At 45.1% G+C, this 23191-nt stretch overlaps 4 protein-coding genes across 4 annotated transcripts; 2 read left to right on the forward strand and 2 right to left on the reverse strand.

The window, feature by feature from the left end:
* The first annotated feature begins 446 nt into the window (after positions 1–446).
* On the forward strand, positions 447–2474 carry LOC141022082 (uncharacterized). The gene has a single exon (XM_073497964.1). The coding sequence runs from the start codon at positions 447–449 to the stop codon at positions 2472–2474; it is 2028 nt and encodes a 675-aa protein (XP_073354065.1).
* Positions 2475–4825: 2351 nt separating this feature from the next.
* LOC109783082 (folylpolyglutamate synthase) lies at positions 4826–10056 on the reverse strand. Its single transcript, XM_020341689.4, has 16 exons — positions 9822–10056; positions 9600–9724; positions 9456–9521; positions 8994–9103; positions 8460–8520; positions 8242–8325; positions 7901–7957; positions 7540–7600; positions 7405–7451; positions 7050–7127; positions 6763–6927; positions 6462–6686; positions 6274–6352; positions 5916–6074; positions 5559–5668; positions 4826–5292 (listed from the first exon to the last, which is right to left on the reverse strand). Exons 1-16 carry the CDS (start codon positions 10045–10047, stop codon positions 5233–5235), a joined length of 1713 nt encoding a protein of 570 aa, XP_020197278.2. The 5' UTR covers positions 10048–10056; the 3' UTR covers positions 4826–5232.
* A 5542-nt stretch (positions 10057–15598) lies between these two features.
* Positions 15599–19248, reverse strand: LOC109783081 (small nuclear ribonucleoprotein SmD3b). The gene is made up of 4 exons (XM_020341688.4): positions 18928–19248; positions 18729–18848; positions 18575–18631; positions 15599–15950 (listed from the first exon to the last, which is right to left on the reverse strand). The coding sequence occupies exons 1-4, from the start codon at positions 19084–19086 to the stop codon at positions 15879–15881; spliced, it is 408 nt and encodes a 135-aa protein (XP_020197277.1). The 5' UTR covers positions 19087–19248; the 3' UTR covers positions 15599–15878.
* Positions 19249–20895: 1647 nt separating this feature from the next.
* LOC109783073 (non-specific lipid-transfer protein 2P) lies at positions 20896–21526 on the forward strand. Its single transcript, XM_020341679.4, has one exon. The coding sequence runs from the start codon at positions 20978–20980 to the stop codon at positions 21257–21259; it is 282 nt and encodes a 93-aa protein (XP_020197268.1). The 5' UTR covers positions 20896–20977; the 3' UTR covers positions 21260–21526.
* Positions 21527–23191: the final 1665 nt, after the last annotated feature.

Genomic DNA, 23191 nt, shown 5'->3' on the forward strand with positions numbered 1-23191 from the left:
TTAGGCTCCGTTCGGGAACTATTTCCTTCGTATTCCGGCAAAATTTTGGCCGCATGATCTCTATTAGATCATGTTTATTTGAACTGAACTCCATTTTAGTTGTATTTTGCTTGCTATGTGAACCTGATGTACATGCGCTATGGTGTGAACTGTATTTAGATGCTATTTTAATTACCCATGTGCCATGTTTCCTATTTTTTCTGTGTATATTTATTCAAAATATGTCAATTCTAGCCAATTTAAAAGAATGCTTAAGCGAGCGCAGCTTGCTCTAAGCTTTGGCCTTCATCTTCGCTTACGCTTTCAGCTTTTTTGAACATTGGTTAATTGTCAGTACATAGCATACTTCCCCGCAAAAAAAAAAGAAATTTGTTTGTAGCATAAACAGGCAACACGCATTAACCTACAAGTGATATCAATGTAATCTTGATTTCCATGCAGGAGCAATGGATGGATGGATCAAAGAGGTTCCGACGCCCGTGCGTCACTGGATCATCCGCGGGGGGGTCCTTTACAGCTTATGCGGCCACCTTCTCCTCGTCTTCACGGCCGGGAGACGCCGGCATGAGGCCTTCGCTCTGTCACCATGGGTGGCTACCATGTTGGCGGACATTATCGACAAATTCGTCATCACCCTATTGTTTGTTAGCAACAAAACGTCGCGGGAGCGGCAACTCTCCGCGTTCTGGTTGCCCTTCCTCCTGATTCACTTCAGTCGCCCGGACAACATGAGCGGTTTTTCCATTGAGGAGAATGTGTTTTCGCCTGGGCAGATGTTGAGTGCTAATGCTGCTATCTTGGGAGCCTCCAATGCCCTGTACGTCCATGTAATTCGCTCCCGTCCCAGTGCCGGGACCTTGGTGCCAGCGTCCTTCCTCATGTACGCATTGGGTATTTTCAAGTACTTGGAGAGGATAAATGCACAAGGGAGAGGCAACTTGAGAATAATCAAGATCTTAATGAAGAAGAAAAATCAGCAAACGAGATTCAGTTTCCATCACACTGGTGTCCATGGGCCCCTGGATAATGATCAAGCCCTGCTTGTCGCTCACAGCATGCTTCCTATCACCAAATGTGCCTTTTGTGATTGCTCGGTGGACATGGATCCTGACGACCGTGAAACCGGCAGAAAGATATTGTCTTGTGGATGGGAGAGTATGTACAAGGTGGTGGAGATGGAGCTCTCCCTCATGTACGACCTCATATACACCAAGGCAGCCGTCATCCATGTCTGGCCTGGCTACATCATCCGCATCGTCTCCCCGCTAATCATCTGCGCCGTGCTATTTCTGCTAACTGCTTATGATAAAGGATTCCAAAGAGTAGAAGATATTGTTCTCACTTACATATTGGTGGTCTCCACCTTACTACTCGATGTAAGATGGCTGCTGGGAGCACTAGGGTCGACCTGGGCATATACATTCTTCAAAGACTCAAGATGGCAGCGGCTAAAGCATGCAGTTGTCTGTGATGGAAAATGGCACCGGCTCCGTACCATTGTAGTGTCTATGAGCTCCAGGTTCGACATGAAGCACCCAAGTAGCTACAGGTTGTGGCGAGGAATCATGGGCCAGTACAACTTGTTGCATGAATGCACTCGTCACAACGACAATCCAATAAGTGTAAGTAGTATGATCGGCCTGTTGTACCTCCAACCACAGGAGAGCATGATGCAGCACGAATACCATGACAGACGTGGCTTTAGGATTCCACAAGATTTGAAGGGTCTGTTGTTCGAACGCATATGGGAAAAGTTGAAGTTATCATACACACCCGGCAAGGTTCAGGAGGAAGAAGTTGTGCAGTTTGATCCTGATGAGTTGCAAGAGCTCATTCTTATCTGGCACATGGCAACGGACATTTTCCTCCAAAAGGTCACCTTTGCAGATGAAAAATCTCAAAAATATGTGAAGTTGATCAGCAAGCTGTCTAACTACCTGGTGTTCCTCGTGGTTGTATGCCCCAACATGCTACCGGTCCGTAAGCTGCCAAACAAGTATGAAGAAACCAACAAAGCGTTGAAGGACTATTTGAGTGACGAAAAGAGGCCTGCTAGTTGCAAAACAAGAGAGCAGAAGATTGCCTTCATCCTGGAACAGATGGGGGACGGAAATAGTACTAGTAGCATTGTTCTATCGGATGGTAATCAATATGCCGGTGTGCTACGAAGCTGTTTTGCCAAAAGGGGGTATATCGACCTAGTTGAGAAGATGGGGAGAAAGTCCTACCAAAGATTTCAGAAGTTGATGCCGGGATTGTGTTCTTACTCTGAGTTGGTCACTGATGAAGAACTGTTGTTGAATCTCATCTTTGATGCATGGGTACTTTTGCTCATGAATGCGTCCAAAGGGTCTAGCAGGGATTCCCATGCCAAGCAGCTCGGCCATGGCGGCGACCTCGTAACCATAGTGTGGATCATGACAATACATGCCAACATATTTGGCATCCAAGAGGAAAATAACGGGGTCTGCTAATTAGTAAAGCTCGTTGGTATGTTCTAGTACCAATCATTTGCCTAGTGTCCCTATCTCCCTTTTTGGATTGGCTACTCATGTGTATTTGTATTTTTGTTCACTGTTTTGTTTGGAATTAGCTGTTCTTCGTCAGGTTGTCAGTGTAAGTCCTCTGCTCCTCCATGTGAGGAGGCTACATTCAGGCTTGTAAGCAAAAATAATAATATCAATGTTCTATATGAAATTAGTGCTTTGCCTGGTGCTGGAGCGACAGACAAATTGCACAGGCTAGTTCCTTTCTTAATAAGTTAGAAGCTTCCTTTTTTTGCAGGGGGAGTAACAATGTTAGTAATTCATTTCTTCGCCAACCTACAAAATAAATATGTGGTATCTAGTTATTTTCATTAGCACTGAAATGTGACTGGTAAGCGACCGAGATCATGTGAGACCGGAAGCACGCAAATCTCGCCACCATGATGGAGGGTGACATTTTATACTATAGCTAGTGAGGCAGTGTTATGGACGATGATGTGATTGTGGTGCGGCGAGCGGTGGAGAATGATTTCCCTATACCGCTTACTTCGATTCCGATCTAGGTGGTCAGACCATGGTTCAGACGATGTCGACAACTATGGAAGCTGCCGATTGCTATCTGCAAACCGGCGCAATTCACATGAGGCGAGGCGTGTCGCCACTCCCCTCCATTGGTGAGGTGCTAGTGAGTACTAGCTGGCATGACTTTCGGAAGATCCATTATCAAGATGGCGTTTAGAGCACCACTTCATTTATGTGGTGAAAACTCTTGTTCTCGCCTTCATTGCTTGGGCTCAGCAGTGACAAAATTGAGTCGTTACCTTGTTGAAGGTATCGTCCCCTTGCTGATGTGTTGACCATAATTGGTCGGTCTCGGCAACTAGGATAAATCCTTGTTTTTGTTGTATCTGGCGTATATCCCTTCTTGAAGGCGTTGTTGTTGAAGAAGTCAACTTAGAGCTTGTTCAGCAACCATCCACTCTAAATTCTCAACTCCACTCCTCAATTCTCAACTCCCAGCTCCATTAGCAAATTTTAGAATTCAGCAACATGTTCGGCAGTCAACTCCAACTCCTCACCTGTATTTTCTGCTGAAGGAACCGGCAGAAGTTAAAGTGAGTCGTCTGTCGGGGCGCTGTTGGGCTGTCGAACCGGTAAGTTGTGGCAAAGATGGGAAGAAAACTTTGAACTCCAGGGGCAATCTCGTACAGTGAGCACATGCAGAGCGGACGGAGCGCCACTTTAGCGACTCCCAGAAAATGGTCTACGGGCCGCTCCGCTCCAGAACGAGGAAATCACGGAGGTGATGTGTTCGGTGCCGCTCCCGCCGCTCCAGGAGTAGAGCTACGGAGCGGAGGGCTCCCGAACAGGCCCTTAGTCATAGGTTTTAAACTCATCTTGTAATGGGTCTGTCATAATTGTGCTTGTCATGTACACCTTAGGTTCCTAAATATAAGACGTTCTGGCAGTTCAACTTTAATGTAATCGTGCTTCATATCTTGTAATGGGTCTATCGTAATTGTGCTTGTCATATACATCTTATGTTCCTAAATATAATACGTTTTGGCAGTTCAACTTTAACGTAATTGTGCTTGTTATGGGCCTATCGTAATTGCGCTTGTTATGTACACACTATGTTTCTAAATTCAAATTGAAATGCCAAAACATCTCGTATATAGGAACAAAGTTAGTACTTTGCTTATTGATGTTTTCGGCCTCTTGTCTTGCATCAACTTTATTAAAATTGGTTATGTGCATCACAATGATGCAAAGGGCGGGGGTTCAACCTCCTTTCCGAAAGAACGAAAAAAGCAGGAGTGCATGCGGTGCATGGGCGTGAGAGGCTGGACTCTGCTCACGTATGTGGACACTAAACATTTAGATTAAAAATATGATAAAATTTAAATTTAAAAATATACAAGGTTTATTGTATTTAATTATTTTGTAGTTGTAACATATTTACTGAATATAAGTAGCATAATACAAAGAAAAATTACATGCATGATTGTATGTTCAGATGAGTCATTTTCATGCAGTTGGTTGCCATGCTAAAATGGTATATTTGCATCTTAAGAGAAATAGGTTAATGGACATCATCTTTTTATTATATATAGAATATATGATAAAACTAAGTAGCATGTAGGATGATAACGCACATATTATTATAAACACAAGCAAGCAACACACTAATTATAAATGGAGTCATGTTTTTCAGGAACATGAAGTGTCACCTGTCACTGTAGTATCATCATAGACCTGCAGCAGGCGTTACTGATCACATCCATCTTCACCAGAAGCTCTAAAGTACGCATTACATGGTAAAAATGAGATCAATGCCATCAACAACTTCTTTTTTAGATAATAACAACTGCCATCTTGTTGGCTTATTCATGCTTTGCTTGCGCCCTGACATCCGTCTGAGTTTTCGACGTCTCGTCTTTCCGGGATACATGAGGAGGAATATAGTGGCAACAATGGCCAAAAAAGCATTAAACGAGAAATACAAACAAGCTTCCCTCCTCTCGCAAAAAGAAATACTACACATTTCACCTTGCTGCCCGATTCGCATTCGCATTCGCATTGCAGGCAAAGCACTTCCAAACTGCTTGCTGCATTTCTGTAAACCATGTGCTTGCCCTGGGAAGATCTCAAAAACATCAAAGAGCCCCGGCTTGGGGTCACAATCACACTATCAGTGTAGCTACTTCAGTGTCAGCTTCCAACTGTATAATGTTCCCAAAAAATGTCACTTCTTGAGTAACCTCAGTACATCGCCGATGAGATGCAGGGAGCCAGTAACCAGGACCTACACACAAGCATATCATCAGCGTCATGTCTTCCTGATTACGTAATCAGGCTTGCAAACATAAGAAGGACAAGATACATGTCTTCCTGATTACGTACAAGAGATAGAGCTATAAATATGTATGGTGCCATGTCGAAAGGATAGGAAATTAAACATATTATGAAGCATTAATCCTGATCTAGAAGCACAAAGCAATATAAAAACGCTAGCTAGGTATGGATGCTTTGTATAAAATTTAGAAAAATTAGTTTGAGAAAAGCTTTCACCTGATAAGAAGTAGATGGATCCTCTACGGCATTTTTCCTTAGCCACTCAATTGCTAGTGGCAGTGATTCAAACACTAGGCTAGTCTCGCCAGAATCCGTGCTGTTTGAACCTGCATCATTTACTCACGATTCAGTATAGGGTATCATCTTCAGCCTGACCATGCATTGTTGCAATTAGAAAACGACAACGCAGTAGTAGAAGTGGTACAAATTGTTGTGCCTTTTGTAGTTCTCATAATGTATAGGGGTTCTTTGCTTATTTCCCTCGCATGTATATGTACTGCTGGCCCCGTGGAATAGAAGCTCATTTCATAACACAAATGACTAAAGCTTGTAAGCAACCAAGTTCAGACGAACCTTTATTGTCATCATGAAGTAATTTCTCCCACACTGCTTGGAGAGATAGCTGCCATGACAAATCAATTTGCTCAGGCCCAGCAGGTGCTGATGCCTTAGAACCAAGCTTATTGTGTTGTGACTGATTTGGCACAAATAGGGCCAGATCAAAGTGCACCCCTGAACAAAATGAGATAGCAATACATATGTTCAGTTAGCTGAAAACTGGAACAAACAGCAAACTTGAAAGAGGGCTAAGCAGTAAGCAATGCAGTAAGTTTGGTTTGAACTGAAGTTGCCAAGAGAAGTACAATATCATTCAAAAAAAATCATAAATGAGCGCACATGAGCATTTTCAATAGCAAGTGTTTCAACTTACCATTTTGAGTTGCAGTATCAACGAGATGTGGAAGCAATCTCATAGGATCTCTCACAGACATGCAGTTGAATAGAAGAATCTGCAATGTGTCCCATAGAAGACACCCGTATGAGGGAGAAGACTGAAACGCTACATGCAAAAGCAAGTCCACTCAAACATGATAATACTAGACAGGCTGTGAGAAATACCTTCCGAGATTTGCTGCAAGTCTGAGACTGCTCCTTGGTAGCATGGGAAAACCACCTCGCACATATTTCCATACTTTCAGGGCTGTGTGCCCCATCCAGATAGAATACCAAAGAACTATCCCGATCCTTCTCTTCTGAATTTACTTGTGAATCTGGAACAATTTGTGCTCGGCCTTGCAAAGAAGCACTTGACAGCCCTCTGATGAACTGATCTGGTAAGGGATCCTGAATTCCACCAGATGAACAAATTATGATACCATCTTTGTTTTTGGGAGAAGCAACATGAATTAACAAGACTTACAGTGTGGTTGAGTGGCATTCTGTCCACATGTCCCTGCTTCTCAAGCCATGTACTAGCGAGTGCGACTGCAAGGCCAGCATTTTCATATTGGTGTTCACCTTGCAGTCCAAGATGTTGATCTTTCAACTGATGTGGCTTCAAAGGATCAACGACTTGGAGTGAAATCTTCAAAAAGCACAGAGTATAGTATTTCAAAAACTGTATTCCATTGTTTCTAGTATTGTGGTTACAAACAACAAGCAGGGCAGCAACCAAAATGGAAATGAAAACGGATAGAAAAAACATACGCCCAATTCTGAAGCTCTTCGTTTGAGAGCAACCATTGCCTCTTCTGGCTGTGGAGCAGTATAAGCTGGAACTCCTTTCTGTAAACAACAATGTTAATGTAACAAAAGACGCCACCAAGATACCAAAAATAAAAAGAAATTTCTGTGAATAACAATGTTAATATGGTATAGAACAACTTCTTGATAAACATAATAAGAAATTTGTGAATAACCATGTTAATATGGTATAGAACAACTTCTTGGGAAAGTAATATATTGTATTTTCTGAACTACAAACACCATCAGTTACAAAAAAAGAGGCAATATATGTAACATGTTGTAGAACAACATCTTGGGAAAGTAGTCATAAGAAAACCTTGAAAATTCCAGCCTTCTCCCCAGCAATTTCACCAAGCGTATTTCCTGCTCATCAGCAAAAAAACAAACATGTCAGCATGAAACTAATTTTCCTAATAAAAGGGGTACTTCAATTGCCAGTTTCATGACTAACCAAGAATTTCCATATGATCATATCCAAGAGAGGATATTCCACAGACTACAGGAGATTTAACCTGCAGAGATCCAAATTCAGACAACGGTCATGCTCTAATTTGACTGTTTTTAGTGTATAATTCTGCCGAGCTGAGAAGGGTTCAGAAGAAATAGAAGCTAAACTTGAATGCTTGAATACTAACAAGAATCAAGAACTTAGATGGACCTAAATGAATATATCCCGCACTCCTATTATAGTTTGGAACTCAGGGTGCAGATTAAGGCGAACAAGGCCGACAAGAGACTTAAATGGCATAGTTCAAGATTCTTCTTTTGTCTTCTAGACAAAATGAGCACATTACTGGAGAAGAGTCACATACCACATTAGTTGCATCGAACTTTCCTCCAAGACCAACCTCGAGAAGAGCTACATCTACCTGTTTGAGGCAAGAAAAAGGTGTGAGTAGATCAATAATGTTCTTCTAAAAATGCATACGCGGAGCCTGATTTAGAAATCTCAAAATGAATATGCGATAGCTGATCATCTTATAAATTTTGTACTACCTTAAAATCATAGATCGTAGTCGTACCACACTACTATGGAAGAAAAATAGTGAAGAAAAGGGAATATGTTATGGATCAATCTTATTCAGGCTGGATTTATGTAATGACTGAAAACAAACCAGTAGGGAAAGAGTATGGAGTGTTTTCTGTCTATTACCTGCTCAGCAGAAAATATCTTGAATGCGAGCAAGGCCATGAACCTGAAATAGGCTGGCATGGGAATATCATCATCAGTCTTCTCCTGAAGAGTGAAGATAAGCCCATTTGTCTCATTATCCACCAGGTACATAATTAAAGCAGCACGAAAAGACAAGATAGCTATGTTTCATCACTCCTATGCACCTAGCACAGAGTTTAACAAATTTGGACGTGTACCTTCAGTTTATTCCAGCAGCACCAGAAGTACTTCAAAAACTTCTCTTCAGAAATATCCACCCTGGTTGCATCACAAGTTAGGGGCCAGGTTAGTGCACGCATAATACCTAAGCATAGTGATAAGCCAAATGTAAAGAATGGTGCAGCACAATTGCATACAAAAAAATATTGTGAATAATTACGAGGAGCTATCGTTATCGCTTATCAACACCAGGTTAGCACATGCATAGTACCTAAGCATGGGACAAGCTAAATGTAAACAAAGTTCACTGTCGGGTGTTCCCCTACAGTTTTCAGTAAAAAAAAAAGACAAAGTAAAAGGGCTGTGCAGCACATTCGCATGTACTCCCTCCGTCCTAAAATAAGAGTCTCAAGCTTAGTACAATTTTGCACTAAAGTTAGTACAAAGTTGAGAAACTTATTTCGGGACGGAGGGAGTAAGAAATTATTGCAAATAATAACAAGGAGCTATCATTATTACTTATCAACACCATAATAAAAAATAAGAGCAAGAACAATGGATGAACAATTTACCCATCTAGCCTGAACCGCTCGCGGACATCCATCAAATGCGGTGAGGTGAAGAGCCCGGTACGGAAGCCACAAGATCGCAGGATTGACTCCGTGAATGTGCATGTCGAACCCTACACAAAACGGTCCATGGTGTTGGTTGACACATAATACATCATAAAGAAGCCAAGGACTTGATTAATCGCAGGATGTGGCATTCAGCAATTGTCAACAACCAACCAGGAGAGCTCTGTAACTGGTTACACACTGCACCGCGGTGCCAAATAATTAGCAGTAAACTATTGGTTTGGTAAAAACTCAATGTTGCGCATTAGTTGCTTAAAAAAATTCAGCACCAAATTGGAATGCCCCAATCATTACCGATGAAGTATCTGCATCAGAGTGGAAATGAAAGGAAATCGCGCATAATACTACAGAACCTGATACTCTGATTGGAGCTGGGGAGCTGCATATCAGGTGATTTACCTTCCCTTTGGTGCCGGCGACATGGATGACCTTCATCCGCGCGATGGGCTCCTCCAGCTCCAGAATCTGAAGAACCAAATCCGCCCTCTAGATCAGACAACACATCCCCACCCACATCGCGGTTGAGGAGGAGGATGAAACTACCTGGAGGTAGCGGCCCATGAGGTCCCACTGGTTGCCGCGGTTGCCGGTGTCCGCGCGCACCTTCTGCGTGATGAGCGAGGAGAGGCGCCCCAGCACCTCCTCGTACTCCCCCGCCGCCGCGCCACCTGCAGCCCGAACGCACTTCAGTACTACAGTACCCAGCCCAACAAGCACCGCTAGCATAACTGCACGAAGCAAGTCCGATCGGGTCGCGCGGCTCACCTGCGTGCTGCACGGCGGCGGCGGTGGTGGAGGAGTCCATGGCGCGAGAGAAGATGCGGCGGGCGCGGGAGGAGGAGGAGGAGGAGGCGAGCGGCGAGGAGAGGAGGAGGCGGCGGCGGAGGATGACGGCGGCGGCGGCGAGAGGGGGGTGAGGCATGGGCGGCGCGCGGCCGATGTGGGGGTGGGTGGGTAGGTGGTGGTGGTGCCACCGTGGTGGGCCCCGCATCGTTCGCTGGTCGTCAGACAGACAGACAGAGTTCGCTTTGACCCCGTGGACCCTGTCCACCTCGCTGACGAGCGGGCCCGGTTCCGCGCGACGATCTCATCTGCCGCACCTTCCATACCGCTTTCGACTTAGGAAGGCGTACTCCGGAGCATTTTAGATAGTACCACGCCTTCGCTCGGAGATTGTTCATCTGCATGAGTTTGTGTATATCTACATGAAACCATATGCAGGGTTCTAAAAAATATAGGGGCAAGAATTGAACAGCACAGCGCAGGTAAAAGAACAGCACAAGTAAAAACACGGAACAGGCATTTTTTAAGAGTAATTAATAGAGGGGACAAATTATGGCAACTTCTCAAGACTTTATTTCTCGTTCGGCTTTCACATCACAGCCAGCAGCGGCAAAAATTCGTGTTTTGACCCTTTTGCGATATAAAATCAGGATCTGACCCCGGTTTGGAATATTTTCGGGATTTGTCCCTTTTGCTACCGCCAGGGCCATTGGCGGTAGGGTTACACAGCCTACCGCCTGAGCCCCTGGCGGTAGGGTGTGACGGAGGGGGACGGCAGCCGTTTGCCTGTGCTGACATGGATAGTACCTTACCGCCAGGGGCCTTGGCGCTAGGCGGTCTAAACCTACCGCCAGAGCCACTGGCGGTAAGGTGTGGCAGGGTTTTGCCGTATAAACTTTCTGTAACGAAATATGCAAGGACCCTGGCGGTAGGTTCACCCTACCGCTACGGGGGTTGGCGGTAGGATGTCTAACCCTACTGCCAGGGTGCCTGGCGGTAGGGTCCTCTGTTTTGTTTTTTCAAGTTCATTTGGTTGCTTGTTTTCAAATTCAATATGACAGCAATATCACAGCAAGTTTCATAAATATGACAGCAATATATGAGCTCACATATTAATAAAGGTTCCACATAGCAAATATCAAACAGTTTACACATAGATTCATAAGTAGGAAATAGCAAATAGCAAACTTGTCCACATAGTTTGACAACCCCTACTAAAACATAGATGCATACCCAATAGACATGTTTATAGGTTGGATAAACCTCCCCCCCCCCCCCCTCGTATGTTAGGCCTGGCCGTGGAGACAGATACGGCAGCGGATCCACCGGTTCAGGCGGAGGCGGAACGTTGGTCGGCATCCGACCGTTCAAGCACTCCCACCTTGCCTTGCCAGCTGGAGTTTTCGCCTCCGCCCTTCCCCAGCTGATGATATCGAACGCCGATGCACTTGGGGGCGGCATCCTGGCTCTCTCCTCCACATTGCTCTCGAAGTAGATCCTCCGGCCCAAATTACGCAGCTCCCAGTTGGAGTGCTGCTTGGCAACTTCAATGGTCGCTTCCCGGCGTTCACGGGAGATAGTTGGATCTCCCTCCATCTCTGCCTTCACTCTCTTCCACTCCTTCACACTCAGCGACCAACACTTCACATCGTCGGCGATCCGTTCTGCCCTCTCGTGCCACTGCACTGCCCTCGTCTCCTGTAGGAACTCGTCTGAAAAAGCGGTCACCGGCTGCAGAAGCTCAGGGAAGGACTCGTACACGTACGGAAGTGGCAAGCCAGACGGGTCGTGTTGGAGATGAATGGGCGATGGTTGCGCCACTGTTGCAGACCTAAACATATGGATCAAATAAATAAAATACATATATCAAGATGTGTCAAATGCAAAATCATACCATATCATACCAACCAAATCCACTACTTGCATCATATATATTTTGTTTACTACAATATGCATCATATCAACATGCATCATATCATAAAAAAATCCTCCAATATTCATCTTGAATGTATTATCTCCAAACAACATCTTCATATCATCATATCAACATGCATCATAAAACTACTATCAAGTCCTCCCACATGCATTACATCATAATTTTTTTAACAAAAAAACTATGAACTAGGGTTCATCTTCACACTAACATATGAACTATTGATTAGAGTTCATATTAAATACCACTACTTACTAAAGAACTAAGAACTACAACTACAATCAAGCTAAAACAATCTTAGGTGAAAAAAAATCCAATCTAAATTCAAAAACATGAGGGATTTCAAGCAAATAACGCGTCGAATCGGAAGCAAGTTTGCAAAAACTAATTGGAGGGATTGGAGGAGCTTATGTTTCTCTCTTCGGGGCCATCTCGATCCGCAAAAACGGTCAACAAACCGTGAAGATCCGAGGGGGAGTGGAGGAGATGAGAGAGGGAGAGAGGGGCGACTTGGGGGAGAAAAAGAAGAACTGCCGACGGGGGAGGGGGGAGGGGGAGGGGTGGGAAGATGGGCAGGGGCGCGGGGGTTTCAGGGGTAATAACTGCCCGGACCCTACCGCCAGGGGTTCTGGCGGTAGGGTTAGACAGCCTACCGCCGCCGTCCCCCTCCGTCGCACCCTACCGCCAGGGCACCTGGCGGTAGGCTGTCTACCCTACCGCCAGAGCCCCTGGCGGTAGGAAAAAGGATCAAATCCCGAAAAAAATTCAAACCAGGGTCAGATCTTGATTTTGTTTGTCAAAAGGGTCAAAACACGAAATTTAGCCGCCAGCAGCGATACAACCTTTGCACCCAGAAAAAACATGAACATGACCACGGGCACCGCCCACTCTGACCGGCTCCACATACTTGCAGCAACAAGAAACAACTACTCCAGGTAAGTCCAACACTACGGCTACTAGGACGGCAGTAACAACTGAGAAGACAACGATTCTTTGGCACACCCATTCCAATCGGCTCCAGGTCAAGATCCCTATGCTACACTACGACGACAGAATGAAAACGCAGTAGACGACGGCTCAGTGGTCCATTGACTCCTTCTGGTTCCATGAGCAGCTCCATGCTGCAAACACAAGAAATCGAAGAGTGGGGCGAATTAATGCAACGGCGAAGGGATTCAAACTAGAAGACGAGAGTGCCAGGGAAATACAGTGGGGATTATGCCTCGGTTCCTTCAGCCGCGAGCCCTGCGGCCGCCGGCGCCGCGGCCACCGCCCTGGTTCGCCCCGCCGCGGCCGCCGCCGCCGCCGTGCTTCCTGCGGCCGCCAACGCCACCGCCGTGCTTGGGGACGCTCTGGTTGCCGCCGTGGCCGCCGCCACCGTGCTTCCCGCGGCTGCCACCGCCACCGCCGTGCTTGGGGACGTTCTGGGTGCCGCCACGGCCGCCGGCGTTGCTCTTGTTGCCCTTCCCAGCCTGGCCCTCACGCTTGCCATGGCCCCTCTGCTGAGGGGGCATGTCCTTCGCCTTTGACTTGCGACGGCGACGGGACGGACCTGCGGCCTTGTGCGCCTTGGTGCGGGCAGCGGCCAGGACAGCAATGCGCTTCTTCTCCTGCTCCTCGCAGTACCTGCAGCAGCAGCATCACACACAACACAAACGGCTTCTTCACGCGATGGTAGTTCGTCCCTACTTCTTCCACACCCATGATGAAATTGTTGAACGGATGGATCATTTCTCATTTCTTATACTAAACTTTTTACTTCGTCATAATTTATATTGTCACCAAACATATATCCACTTCATAGTAATACAACGTTCAACATAATATTTTAAATAATATTTTGAAGTGTACTCAATGAGAACAACACTACAAGCTGGTTATATTATAGTGCATATTTTCATAAATTATTAAGCAAATATTATTTTATCGTATTAATTTAGTTTGACATATATAGCCTACATCTTTTAGCACCACATTAATATTTAAGCATGTCAAAATGATCAAGTTAACCCCACAAATTAGTTGATGATTATAGTATTTATAGTGCACTTATATGTGACTCGCATATAGTATTCTTAAATATCTATACAACTTGGTTCAAAGTGTTAGATTTATGAATACTACAAATGATTCTGAGAGGTTTCTAGAGTATAGAACTACCCTGTTTCGGTGTGAAATAAATAACTCTCTAGTGTATGAGGTGACAACAAGCAATTTTTCCTCGAATCCCCTCTGCCACACTCTCACTTGTTGGCAGATGCCATCCTCTTAGGACCCTAGCACAAAGCCTCACCGGCTTGTTTAACAATCTCCAAGCATGTTTTGCCAACATGGCATCAGTGAACAATTCTAGGTCTCTAAAACGTACCCATGCCTCCTTTAGATTTGGAAACTGACATACCCTCCCAAGACTGCGAATGTAATCCTCTCTTATCAGGTGGTCCCACCCACCAATACTTGGACATAATACATAAACCTTTTTGTGAGATTGAAACAATATTAAAATTGCGCATACTAAAATAAATAAAAACAGAAGAAAAAACTGCGCATATATACTTTCGGCCCTCTCGCACCTCCATTGATTTCGATTGTTTGATCGCACGCCCTGGTCATTGCTGGCCGTGCGATGCAACTCTTGCTCCTGTGGGGTTGGCATTCTGAGAACAAAATTGGAGGCCTCTCCTCTTGGTCATGGATGCGGGTTGACACCCGATGCCGAACGGAAGGTCACGATACGACACCTCCGAGCCCCGTTCCCGCATCCGGCCTCACACCTCAGGTGCAAATGGACATAGAGCCTGGTTAGCAGTCCATTTGGGCCAAATTTTGCGGCGGATGTCTGGTTTTGTTACTGGAGTAGCAGCTCAATAAAATGGAGCGTTACATGGTCAACAAAGTTGTTCATCCATCTAACGTCCAAGAACACCCAAAGCAGTACACTAGCGTCAAAACGCTCTTGTATTATGAGATGGAGGGAGTAGATCCTAGGATTAAAAACACACACTAATGGCCAAAGAAGGCAGGATCAGTGCACAATGCATACTTGCGGCCATCTCATACCTACATTGATTTCGGCCGTGCCACGCAGCTCTTGCCCACAGCACAACGAGCGTAATGATTCTAATGAAACGGTACGGCAGCTCGGCGATGCTGGTGCCGGGAGCCAGGGACGTCAACTTGGGTAGCAACCTACCCATCCCATCCCGGTCTTTCACAATGTCACATAGGAAATCCCTCCCTGTTTGGATACGGCCTCAAGGTTAAAAATGACCAACGCACCTGGCCCCGACGGCGAAGCAGAGGATGACGGTGGGGGCGCTTGTCATGGTGAAGAAGAGGAGGGGGGCGGTTGCCCAGGCCAAGCCGTTGTGTTGGCGTCGCCCTCTGCTCTTGTGAGCTTGGTGCGGACAGAACAAAACGGCGCAACCACCTCTGCTCATCATAGCCACAGGGAGTAATAGTGGGCAGGATACAAACTCAAAACAACACCTAAAAACGGAGGCGCAAGGCATGGAAAAGACACCTAGAGAGTCATACAACATGTAAAGAGCAGCAAAATTTCATATTGGTGCAACATACAACATGTTCCCCAAGATCCTTGCCCCCCAAAAAATAACACACAGAAAATGCTCACAATCTACTACACCAGCGGCCAAAAATCAGAACCCAACTTTCTGAGGAATAAATCAAAGTGGTATCTTGCAAGTTAAATGAGGCCAGACATGGGTAAATGGTAGTTATGCATTCACCAGTAGCTCTCCTTCCTTGAGCTTTACGGCAACTTATTGCCTTCTACAAACTCATATTAACTGATTGATCAGGAAGATAATGGTCATAGTTTAACTCATATTAACTAGCAGTAAGCTTCACAAGAGATAATCCATTCCAATGACAGCCATCAAGTCAACTCATGTTTACAGCTAACAACAGCAATACATCATCATCATACATAGAGAAAATCGGTTCGCACAAACCGACAAACTAAACTAGAGGCACATCATAAGAAGCTCACAAGCATGGCTGCCGCAGCAGTTTGTTTCACCAGTAAAGAAGACAGCAGCGACTTCCTTCCTTCCTCGACCAGGCAGCGGCTCACCTCACATCATCTACCTCCTCACCGGAGGCGCGCCACCTCGTCCTCCTCCAACAGGGGGGCCACCACCACGACCACCAGCAGCCTGTATCAATTTTTCGGCAAGTTCAGATGTTAGTGACTATATACATAAAGCTGTTGACTAATTTGTGTTTGCCAAATAGAAAGTTGATCCAAGGATTAATAACAAGCCAAACAATACAACATAGCTATTTGTTCATTCTCATATTTTACTGCATAAATAATTGATGCTAGCTAGATGATGATTGTAAGTTAGAATCTTGATTTTTCAAATTCCCTAAATCGAATCTTGGTTAAACTGCTGGCGTTTTTCAGAGATAAGAATTACGACTTCCCCAGTTCCAGCATTGGATGAAATGTTACAGGGAACAACGACAAGGCAGGGAAATTAGAACATAGGTTCTCGGTTTTGCTTTTCTTCATAATACAACTCTGCAGCTATAAGGTAACAGGGTATTGCTACCCAACCCACCTAGACAACAGAACAAAGTAAGGAAACTTTCTAGGGCAGGATTAGACATTCAATGAACATTAGAGATAGAAGCTTGTTGGCCGTTAAAATGACAGACTGCAATGCTCAATGTTCACAGTATGTAGAGGACTTGTAAGCAACTCTCCTCCACTAGCCTAATGATGATGACATTAACTCCAAATTAGACTGCACTAGTTGGGAACTCCCTCTGTTTCGAATTATAAGATGTTCTAGCTTTTTTTCTGAATCGGATGTACATAGACGTCTTTTACTGTGTTTGTTCACTAATTTCAGTCTGTATGCAGTCCATATTGAAATATCCAAAACGTCTTAGAACTCGGAATAGGGGTGATAACAGTTACATAAAAGATTTAATAATTCATCAGCCTAAATACTTCCAGACCCGCGGCCCAATGGGATACTGTCCTCAAAGGAATTAAAAACTGAATGCATGACATTAATGGATACTCCGTCGCTCCTAAATATAAGTCTTTTTAGAAATTCTATAATATGGACTACATGCGGAGCAAAATGAGTGAATCTACACTCTAAAATACGTCCATATACATCCGTATGTAGTCCATATAGAAATCTCTAAAAAGACATATATTTAGGAATGAAGGGAGTAGCTCATATTTCTTTTTCAGATTTAGTACATGATCAAAGTTACTCATTTTTTCATAGTATACTGTTATATAGCATCCCACAATGTTTTCCAGAGAGAAGATTCCTAGTTCCCTAGTTACAAACTGGGATGAACTGTAAGCAACCCCACAGTGTTTTTCACTGAGCGATTTCAAGTTCGCTAGTTCCAACCATGGATAAAATGCTACACGAAATAATATAGGGTAATGCTGAACAAGGGCTCTTAGTTTTTGGCTTGTCATGATACGGATCCACATCTAGGGAAAAAGAAGCATGACGGGGTATAGCTACCCAGCAAGACAACAAGACATAACGTAAATAGCCAGGGGAAGATTCAGCATCAACTGAACATGAGATGGAAGCTTGTCGGCCTTCAAAGTAACACTGACTACCGAGGTGCAGTGTTCACAGCAAGAAGAAATTGCTATCTCAAGTATAAGACTTGTTAGCAGCTCCCAGTCTGCCAATGTGGGGGTAGGATTAACAGTACATAGATAACTATATAAGAAGACTAGCCTAGTTCTGGGTCTCTTGCGTGTGAACATTTATCTCTACATTGTTGGCTATATGTTTATATTGAAGAGGAAACAGAAAAACAGGGCTTAATCAGAAGCATTGACAGCAACCATATTGCTCTGAATGCAAATGTTTTTTTAACAATAGACCAGCTATCGGCAGCTCCGTGTGCTTAGGAACCACAAGACTATTTTAATCACCAGCTCCGAGCGCAAATGTTCACAACAGGAAGAAATGATAATCATCTTATGTACAAGACTTGTAAGCAACTGTCAATTAGCCTAATGTTGATGCCTAGGAGTGAGGATTTGACAGCAAGAACGGTAACTCCAAACTAGATTATGCAGTAGTTAGATACCAATTATTACATTTGAAATTTACAGCCAATATAATTCCAGACTCCCAGCCTAATGGGATACTGTCGTAAAAAGAACTAAAACTTAATTCCTGAAATTAATGGATAATTCATATTTCCTTTCCTATTTTTCGTGCATAAACAGTTTCTTGGTTTTATGATGATTACAATTTTAGAATTAGTGTGAACAGCACATGGCAATAAGCCAAGTTTCTTAGCTAGTTAGATCCTAGTTACTCAAATTCTGATAACATACGCCCACAATGTTTCCCTGGTTCCAAAATAAATTGTTACAGCATCCCACATTATTTTTCAGAGAGAGAATTAAGGTTCCCTAGTTCTAACCATGGATAAAATGTCAAAGGAAGCAATGAAAACATACGGTCTAATGCTGAATACAGGCTCTCGGTTTTGTCTTGCCATAGTACGAATCCATGTGTAAGAAAAAAAGAAACATCATAGGGTATCACTGCCCACCTAGACAACAAGAAACATAATAGGCTATGTGTTTTTGAAGAAGAGAAAGACAGGGCTTAATCAGAAGCAGCAACAGAAATAATATCGCTCCAAACCCTATTAGTTGCAGATATCAATCTGTCCTAATTCAAAGCTGCTCCAACTCAATGCATCGACTGACTGTCAAGTGCTGTATAGGGTAAAATTGCAAAGTGTAAATAAATTACTGAGAATTGCTGCTTACCCGGGCACGCATCGCGACAGCACGGCCACGCCCGACGCCGATGGCCGACCCCTTGCCCTGCACGCAGTAGGGAAGCAAAGTCAGTGGGCCGCAATATATGAATTGACCTAAAAAACAAAAAACAAAAAAAAACTGAAAGAAAGATGAGGCGCACCCTTATCCTGGCCTCGAGGCGCTTGAACATGGGTGCGTTCTTGAGCATGTCGGGGATGATCATGAACCTGACCCTGCTGCCCCTGATGAAGACGTGCTCCAGCTGCGACACCTTGCCGTCCTACCACACCACACGAGATTTCGAGATGAGACCAAGAGAAGGAAGGAGGAGACGGAGGAGAAAAGGAGGAGGTAAAAACCTTGGCGGTGAAGGTGATGTTCTCGATCTGGCAGTTCCAGTTGTCCTCGCACTCGATCATGGAGCCCCGGTAGACCTCGCCGGTCTTGAGCTCCACCGTCACCACGTGCCCCGCCGCCTCGTGCAGCAGCTTCACCGGGATCCCAAGGCTGCGGCTCATCTTCCCGACTCCCTTCCTTCCTTCCGCCGCCGCGCCAAACCCTAGCTCGCTCGCTCGGTCTCAAGCCGCCGCCGAAGAGAAGGGAAGGGGAATAGAACAAGAGGGAGGGAGGGAGGACGAGGCGGCGGCCAGGGTTTCTTTCTCGGCTCCTCTCCCCCGTCCGCTTTGGTTGGACTCGATGGGCTCTTATTTCCGGCCCAGACCCACTCTACCGACATAAGCCCGGCCCAGACCCAACTTCATCCACTATACACTACAGATGAGATCCACGGGTTTGTCTCAAAAAAAAAATAAAAAAAAATGAAGATGAGATCCATGGGAGCAAGGCATTCTCCTCAAATCAAAAAAACAAAAACCTAACCGAAGTGCATTCTCTCTCTAGAAAAATATATATGACTCTCTACCACCTCTGTACCATTCCATAAGACGTCTTATATCTTTGGTACGGAGGGAGCAGTTCATATCTAAGCTTGAAAGAAAATGTCTTGTCCTGGCTGTATTCTCCTCGCTCTCTTATCTTTCTCTTGGCCTTCTACTGCCACTGCAACACTGTCAGAAGTCGGGCGAGATCCAACAGGTCTTGGACAACATCCACGCGGAAGCAGGCGGCGCGGCATGGGCCTCCGCCATGGCACAGATCACAGACCCGGTGACCAATATCATGGCTTGCCATCGTCCAATGCGCCAACGCCGACCGCGAGTGAAGAATACGGTTTCGCTTTCTTTCTTTCTTCAGTCAACTCCTTAAGCAGCGGAGAAAATTACTCTAGTACTCTTCTTCAAAACAAAAATCTGTCTTCATGTACGTACTATTTCTGCTGCAGTACGATAAGAATACGATTACAGTGAGATTGAGATTTGGAGCAATTTTTGTATTCATGTTGCTCTGCTTTGAGTGATTTAGAGGACTTAAGGAACATAGTAGTAGGCTTGTAGCAGCAATAGTGGGGATGAACACAAATGTAACACATTGATTCTATGCTTTCGAGACCTTGCGCAATGAGTGGCGTTTCTATGTGTTGGTTGTGGGGTCAGCTGACTCTACAACTTTTCATTCTTTGTTTGTTGTTTTGTGCAAAAAGAACTAGTTTCATTCTTTGTTTGTTGTATTTTGCAACAACTTTGTTGTATTTGATGAATTATGTAATAATTTGATATTGCTGATAGATGAAATTTTACGCTTTAATTCGGGATGTTTTTTTTTATTTCAAATTGTGTGGCTCGAGCGCGGCTGAACTGCTATTGTACAACGGCTGCATCACCGCCGCCGCGCGTCCGTCAACCGTTTTTACATCATCTTTTGGAGTGGGAGGTTTACATCTTCAAATATATATCATCATCTGTTGGAGTTGGGTTTTTTTTAGATATAAAAATCATTTTCCTTTGTGATGTAAATTATACATCACCCACTTTTATCTCCAAATATACATCTTCTATTGGAGATGCTCTCTAAGCCTCCCGTATTATCCTTGGCATCACCTTTGGTCTTTTAATTTGATGCTTCGCATGAATATGAATGCAGGGGTTCGCTTGCTTTGGCCCACCGCGCGCCCGAGCGACCAACTCGGCTGACCTCTACCCACTGGACTTGAATGCCCTACCCGCGTGTACGTCCATACGTCCATAAGTGTAGCCATGCATGCGTCAACCTTTTTGCTGACCCTAGTCATGCCGAACTACGTACTGCAGTTCAGTAACTAGCCGGCTCGCGGCAGGTGGGTTGTTAATTAGCTAGGTTGCCAGCGATCGAGCTCGCGGCAGGTGGACCGTGCGTGGCCGCCTATAAATACCCCGGGAGTGTCTAGATCCATGTCCACACCACCATTGCACCACTCCACCACACTCAACACCTGCCACTGCGAGAGCGAGGAGTAGACCAACGACGACGGCCATGGCGATGAGGAAGGAGGTCCTCCTGGCGGCCATGATGCTGGCGCTGGTGGTGGCGGCGCCGGGCGGGGCGCGTGCCGCGTGCGAGATGGGGCAGCTGACGGTGTGCATGCCGGCGATCACCACCGGCGCCAAGCCGAGCGGCGCGTGCTGCGCCAACCTGCGCGCGCAGCAGGCGTGCTTCTGCGAGTACGCCAAGGACCCCTCCCTCGGCGCCTACATCAGGAGCCCCCACGCGAGCGAGACCCTCGTCTCCTGCGGCCTCGCCGTCCCGCACTGCTAGACCGAGTATGGCTCAGCTATAGGTAGGCTACCTCCGTCGTCCATGAGAGATGATGAGAGAATACATATAGCTTAGCCTAGCTGAGACCTGAGAGAGTGCATGCGTCCATGCACGCACGCATGTTCCCTGTTATGTGTGGCTCCGTCGATGAGATGCTGGAATAAAATGTTGGGTGATGAATAAAAAATGATCTACGGCGGCCAGGCTGCTTGCTATTCCTGGCTGCTGCTGCTGCTGGTGGTAGTAAATTTGTGTCAACTTTGATGAGATCGATTGAGTTGTGTCACTATGCATCTGTCTTTGGACTTCTCCTCTGGTTCCTCTGCTTCTTCTGTCTCCTCTGTCCGGCCGTCACTTGCTGTAAGCTTTTCACAGCCAAAATCACGTAAAAGAATGGGCGACCGTCCAAAAAAACTCACGAAATTACTACGAGTTTCCTGGACACAAATAAGCCGCTGATGAGGCTGCACAATGCAGCAGAAACACATGACGTGCTCTACAAGTTTTTTTTTAGCAGTAACATGCTCTACAAGCTAGTAATTGCCAGGTACCGTTGCTTTCAACGGGATTGAGCGGACTATCACACCAGAGGGGCATTTATTTGATTACTTGTGTGTACATATTTCAAAATTTTAACTTTGCCCGTAATTTGGACCAACCAAGTATGGGTTATATGTAAAAAAAAAATTATACCATTGAATTTCTATTTAGAAAGACTTTTCGATGGTACAATTTTGAAGTCACCAAAATATATAATATTGATCTAATTTATGGTTAAAGTTAAATTTTGGAATATGTGCATGCCTTATTCATTGGAGTGGACGAATTATTTGCGATATGGGTGTATGCCTTAAAATACTATGGCGCATACTCACTTGCGTTGAATGCATCAACCTTTGGCGATTTACATCCCGAGTTCAACTCCACACAATCAAGCCGACACTATATTGTGGAAGGTGTCAACCTCCGGATGCTACTCCGTGGCCTCCACTTATTATGTCCAGTTCACGCGGGGGGGGGGGGGGGGGGGGGGGGGGGGTCCAGAACCCAACAATGTATTCAAAACCGGGTATGAGCGGCGGACCATCTTCTGAGCATGGATGCCCGAGTTGTGGGCTTTGCTCTTATGAAAGGGCCCGAAGATGGCAACACATTTGCTTTTACAATGTTGCTTCTCGCTACAAATTTGGAACATGATGAATGATTGACTTGGCCTTCTGAACTCAGGCCGTATTCTTTAATTCCCGGCTGGCCAATGAGAAGCATGGGCGAGGACGCGGAAGCAAGAGATAAAAACTCAATGAGCCGCGGAAACGCTGACCAAAACTAAGGGCTGAGAGGATTTCTAACAGATAGGGCAGCTAACCGAGTCAAATGCCTTAAAGATGTCGAGCTTAATGAATAATTTGGGGCACTTCTTCCGGTGCACGTCGGCAAGAAAATTTCTAATGTGCAAAAAGTTGTCATGGATACAACGTCGTTTAATGAAGGCGCTCTGACTGACGAGGAAGCATCTTTGAGAAGATGCAAGTAAAACTATGGACAAGGCTAATCAGCCTAAAATGCTCCACGCCCTCAGCATCATCTCACTTAGGAAGCAGAACAAAATTAATTGAGTTGACAAGGTTGAAGGATGGCCACCTTAGATCAGCTACCTGGTGAATGGCCGTCACATCATCTTTCCTATTATCTTTTTTGCCTTTGGACTTTCGAACCTACCCAGTCTCTCTTAATTAGGTACTCCCTCCGTTTCATAATATATGTCTTTTTAGAGATTTCACTACGGACTACATACTGATGTATCTAGACATATTTTAGGGTGTAGATTCACTCATTTTACTCCGTATGTAGTCTGTAGTTGAATCTCTAAAAAGACTTATATTTAGGAACGAAGGGAGTACATCACTAGAGTGCGAACGTTTGCTTGATGGG

The sequence above is a fragment of the Aegilops tauschii genome, chromosome 4 (genome assembly GCF_002575655.3).
Source record: "Aegilops tauschii subsp. strangulata cultivar AL8/78 chromosome 4, Aet v6.0, whole genome shotgun sequence".
Classification (NCBI taxonomy): domain Eukaryota; kingdom Viridiplantae; phylum Streptophyta; class Magnoliopsida; order Poales; family Poaceae; genus Aegilops; species Aegilops tauschii.

Coding starts and splice junctions, on each gene's coding strand:
- LOC109783073 (XM_020341679.4), top strand. CDS start 20,978: ATGGCGATGAGGAAGGAGGTCCTCCTGGCGGCCATGATGCTGGCGCTG.
- LOC141022082 (XM_073497964.1), top strand. CDS start 447: ATGGATGGATGGATCAAAGAGGTTCCGACGCCCGTGCGTCACTGGATC.
- LOC109783081 (XM_020341688.4), bottom strand. CDS start 19,086: ATGAGCCGCAGCCTTGGGATCCCGGTGAAGCTGCTGCACGAGGCGGCG. Junction 18,849..18,927: donor ACATCACCTTCACCGCCAAG/GTTTTTACCTCC, acceptor GTGGTGTGGTAG/GACGGCAAGGTGTCGCAGCT. Junction 18,632..18,728: donor GCCTCGAGGCCAGGATAAGG/GTGCGCCTCATC, acceptor TACTGCGTGCAG/GGCAAGGGGTCGGCCATCGG.
- LOC109783082 (XM_020341689.4), bottom strand. CDS start 10,047: ATGCGGGGCCCACCACGGTGGCACCACCACCACCTACCCACCCACCCC. Junction 6,928..7,049: donor GAAGAGCTTCAGAATTGGGC/GTATGTTTTTTC, acceptor TGCTTTTTGAAG/ATTTCACTCCAAGTCGTTGA. Junction 6,353..6,461: donor CTTGCAGCAAATCTCGGAAG/GTATTTCTCACA, acceptor GACACATTGCAG/ATTCTTCTATTCAACTGCAT.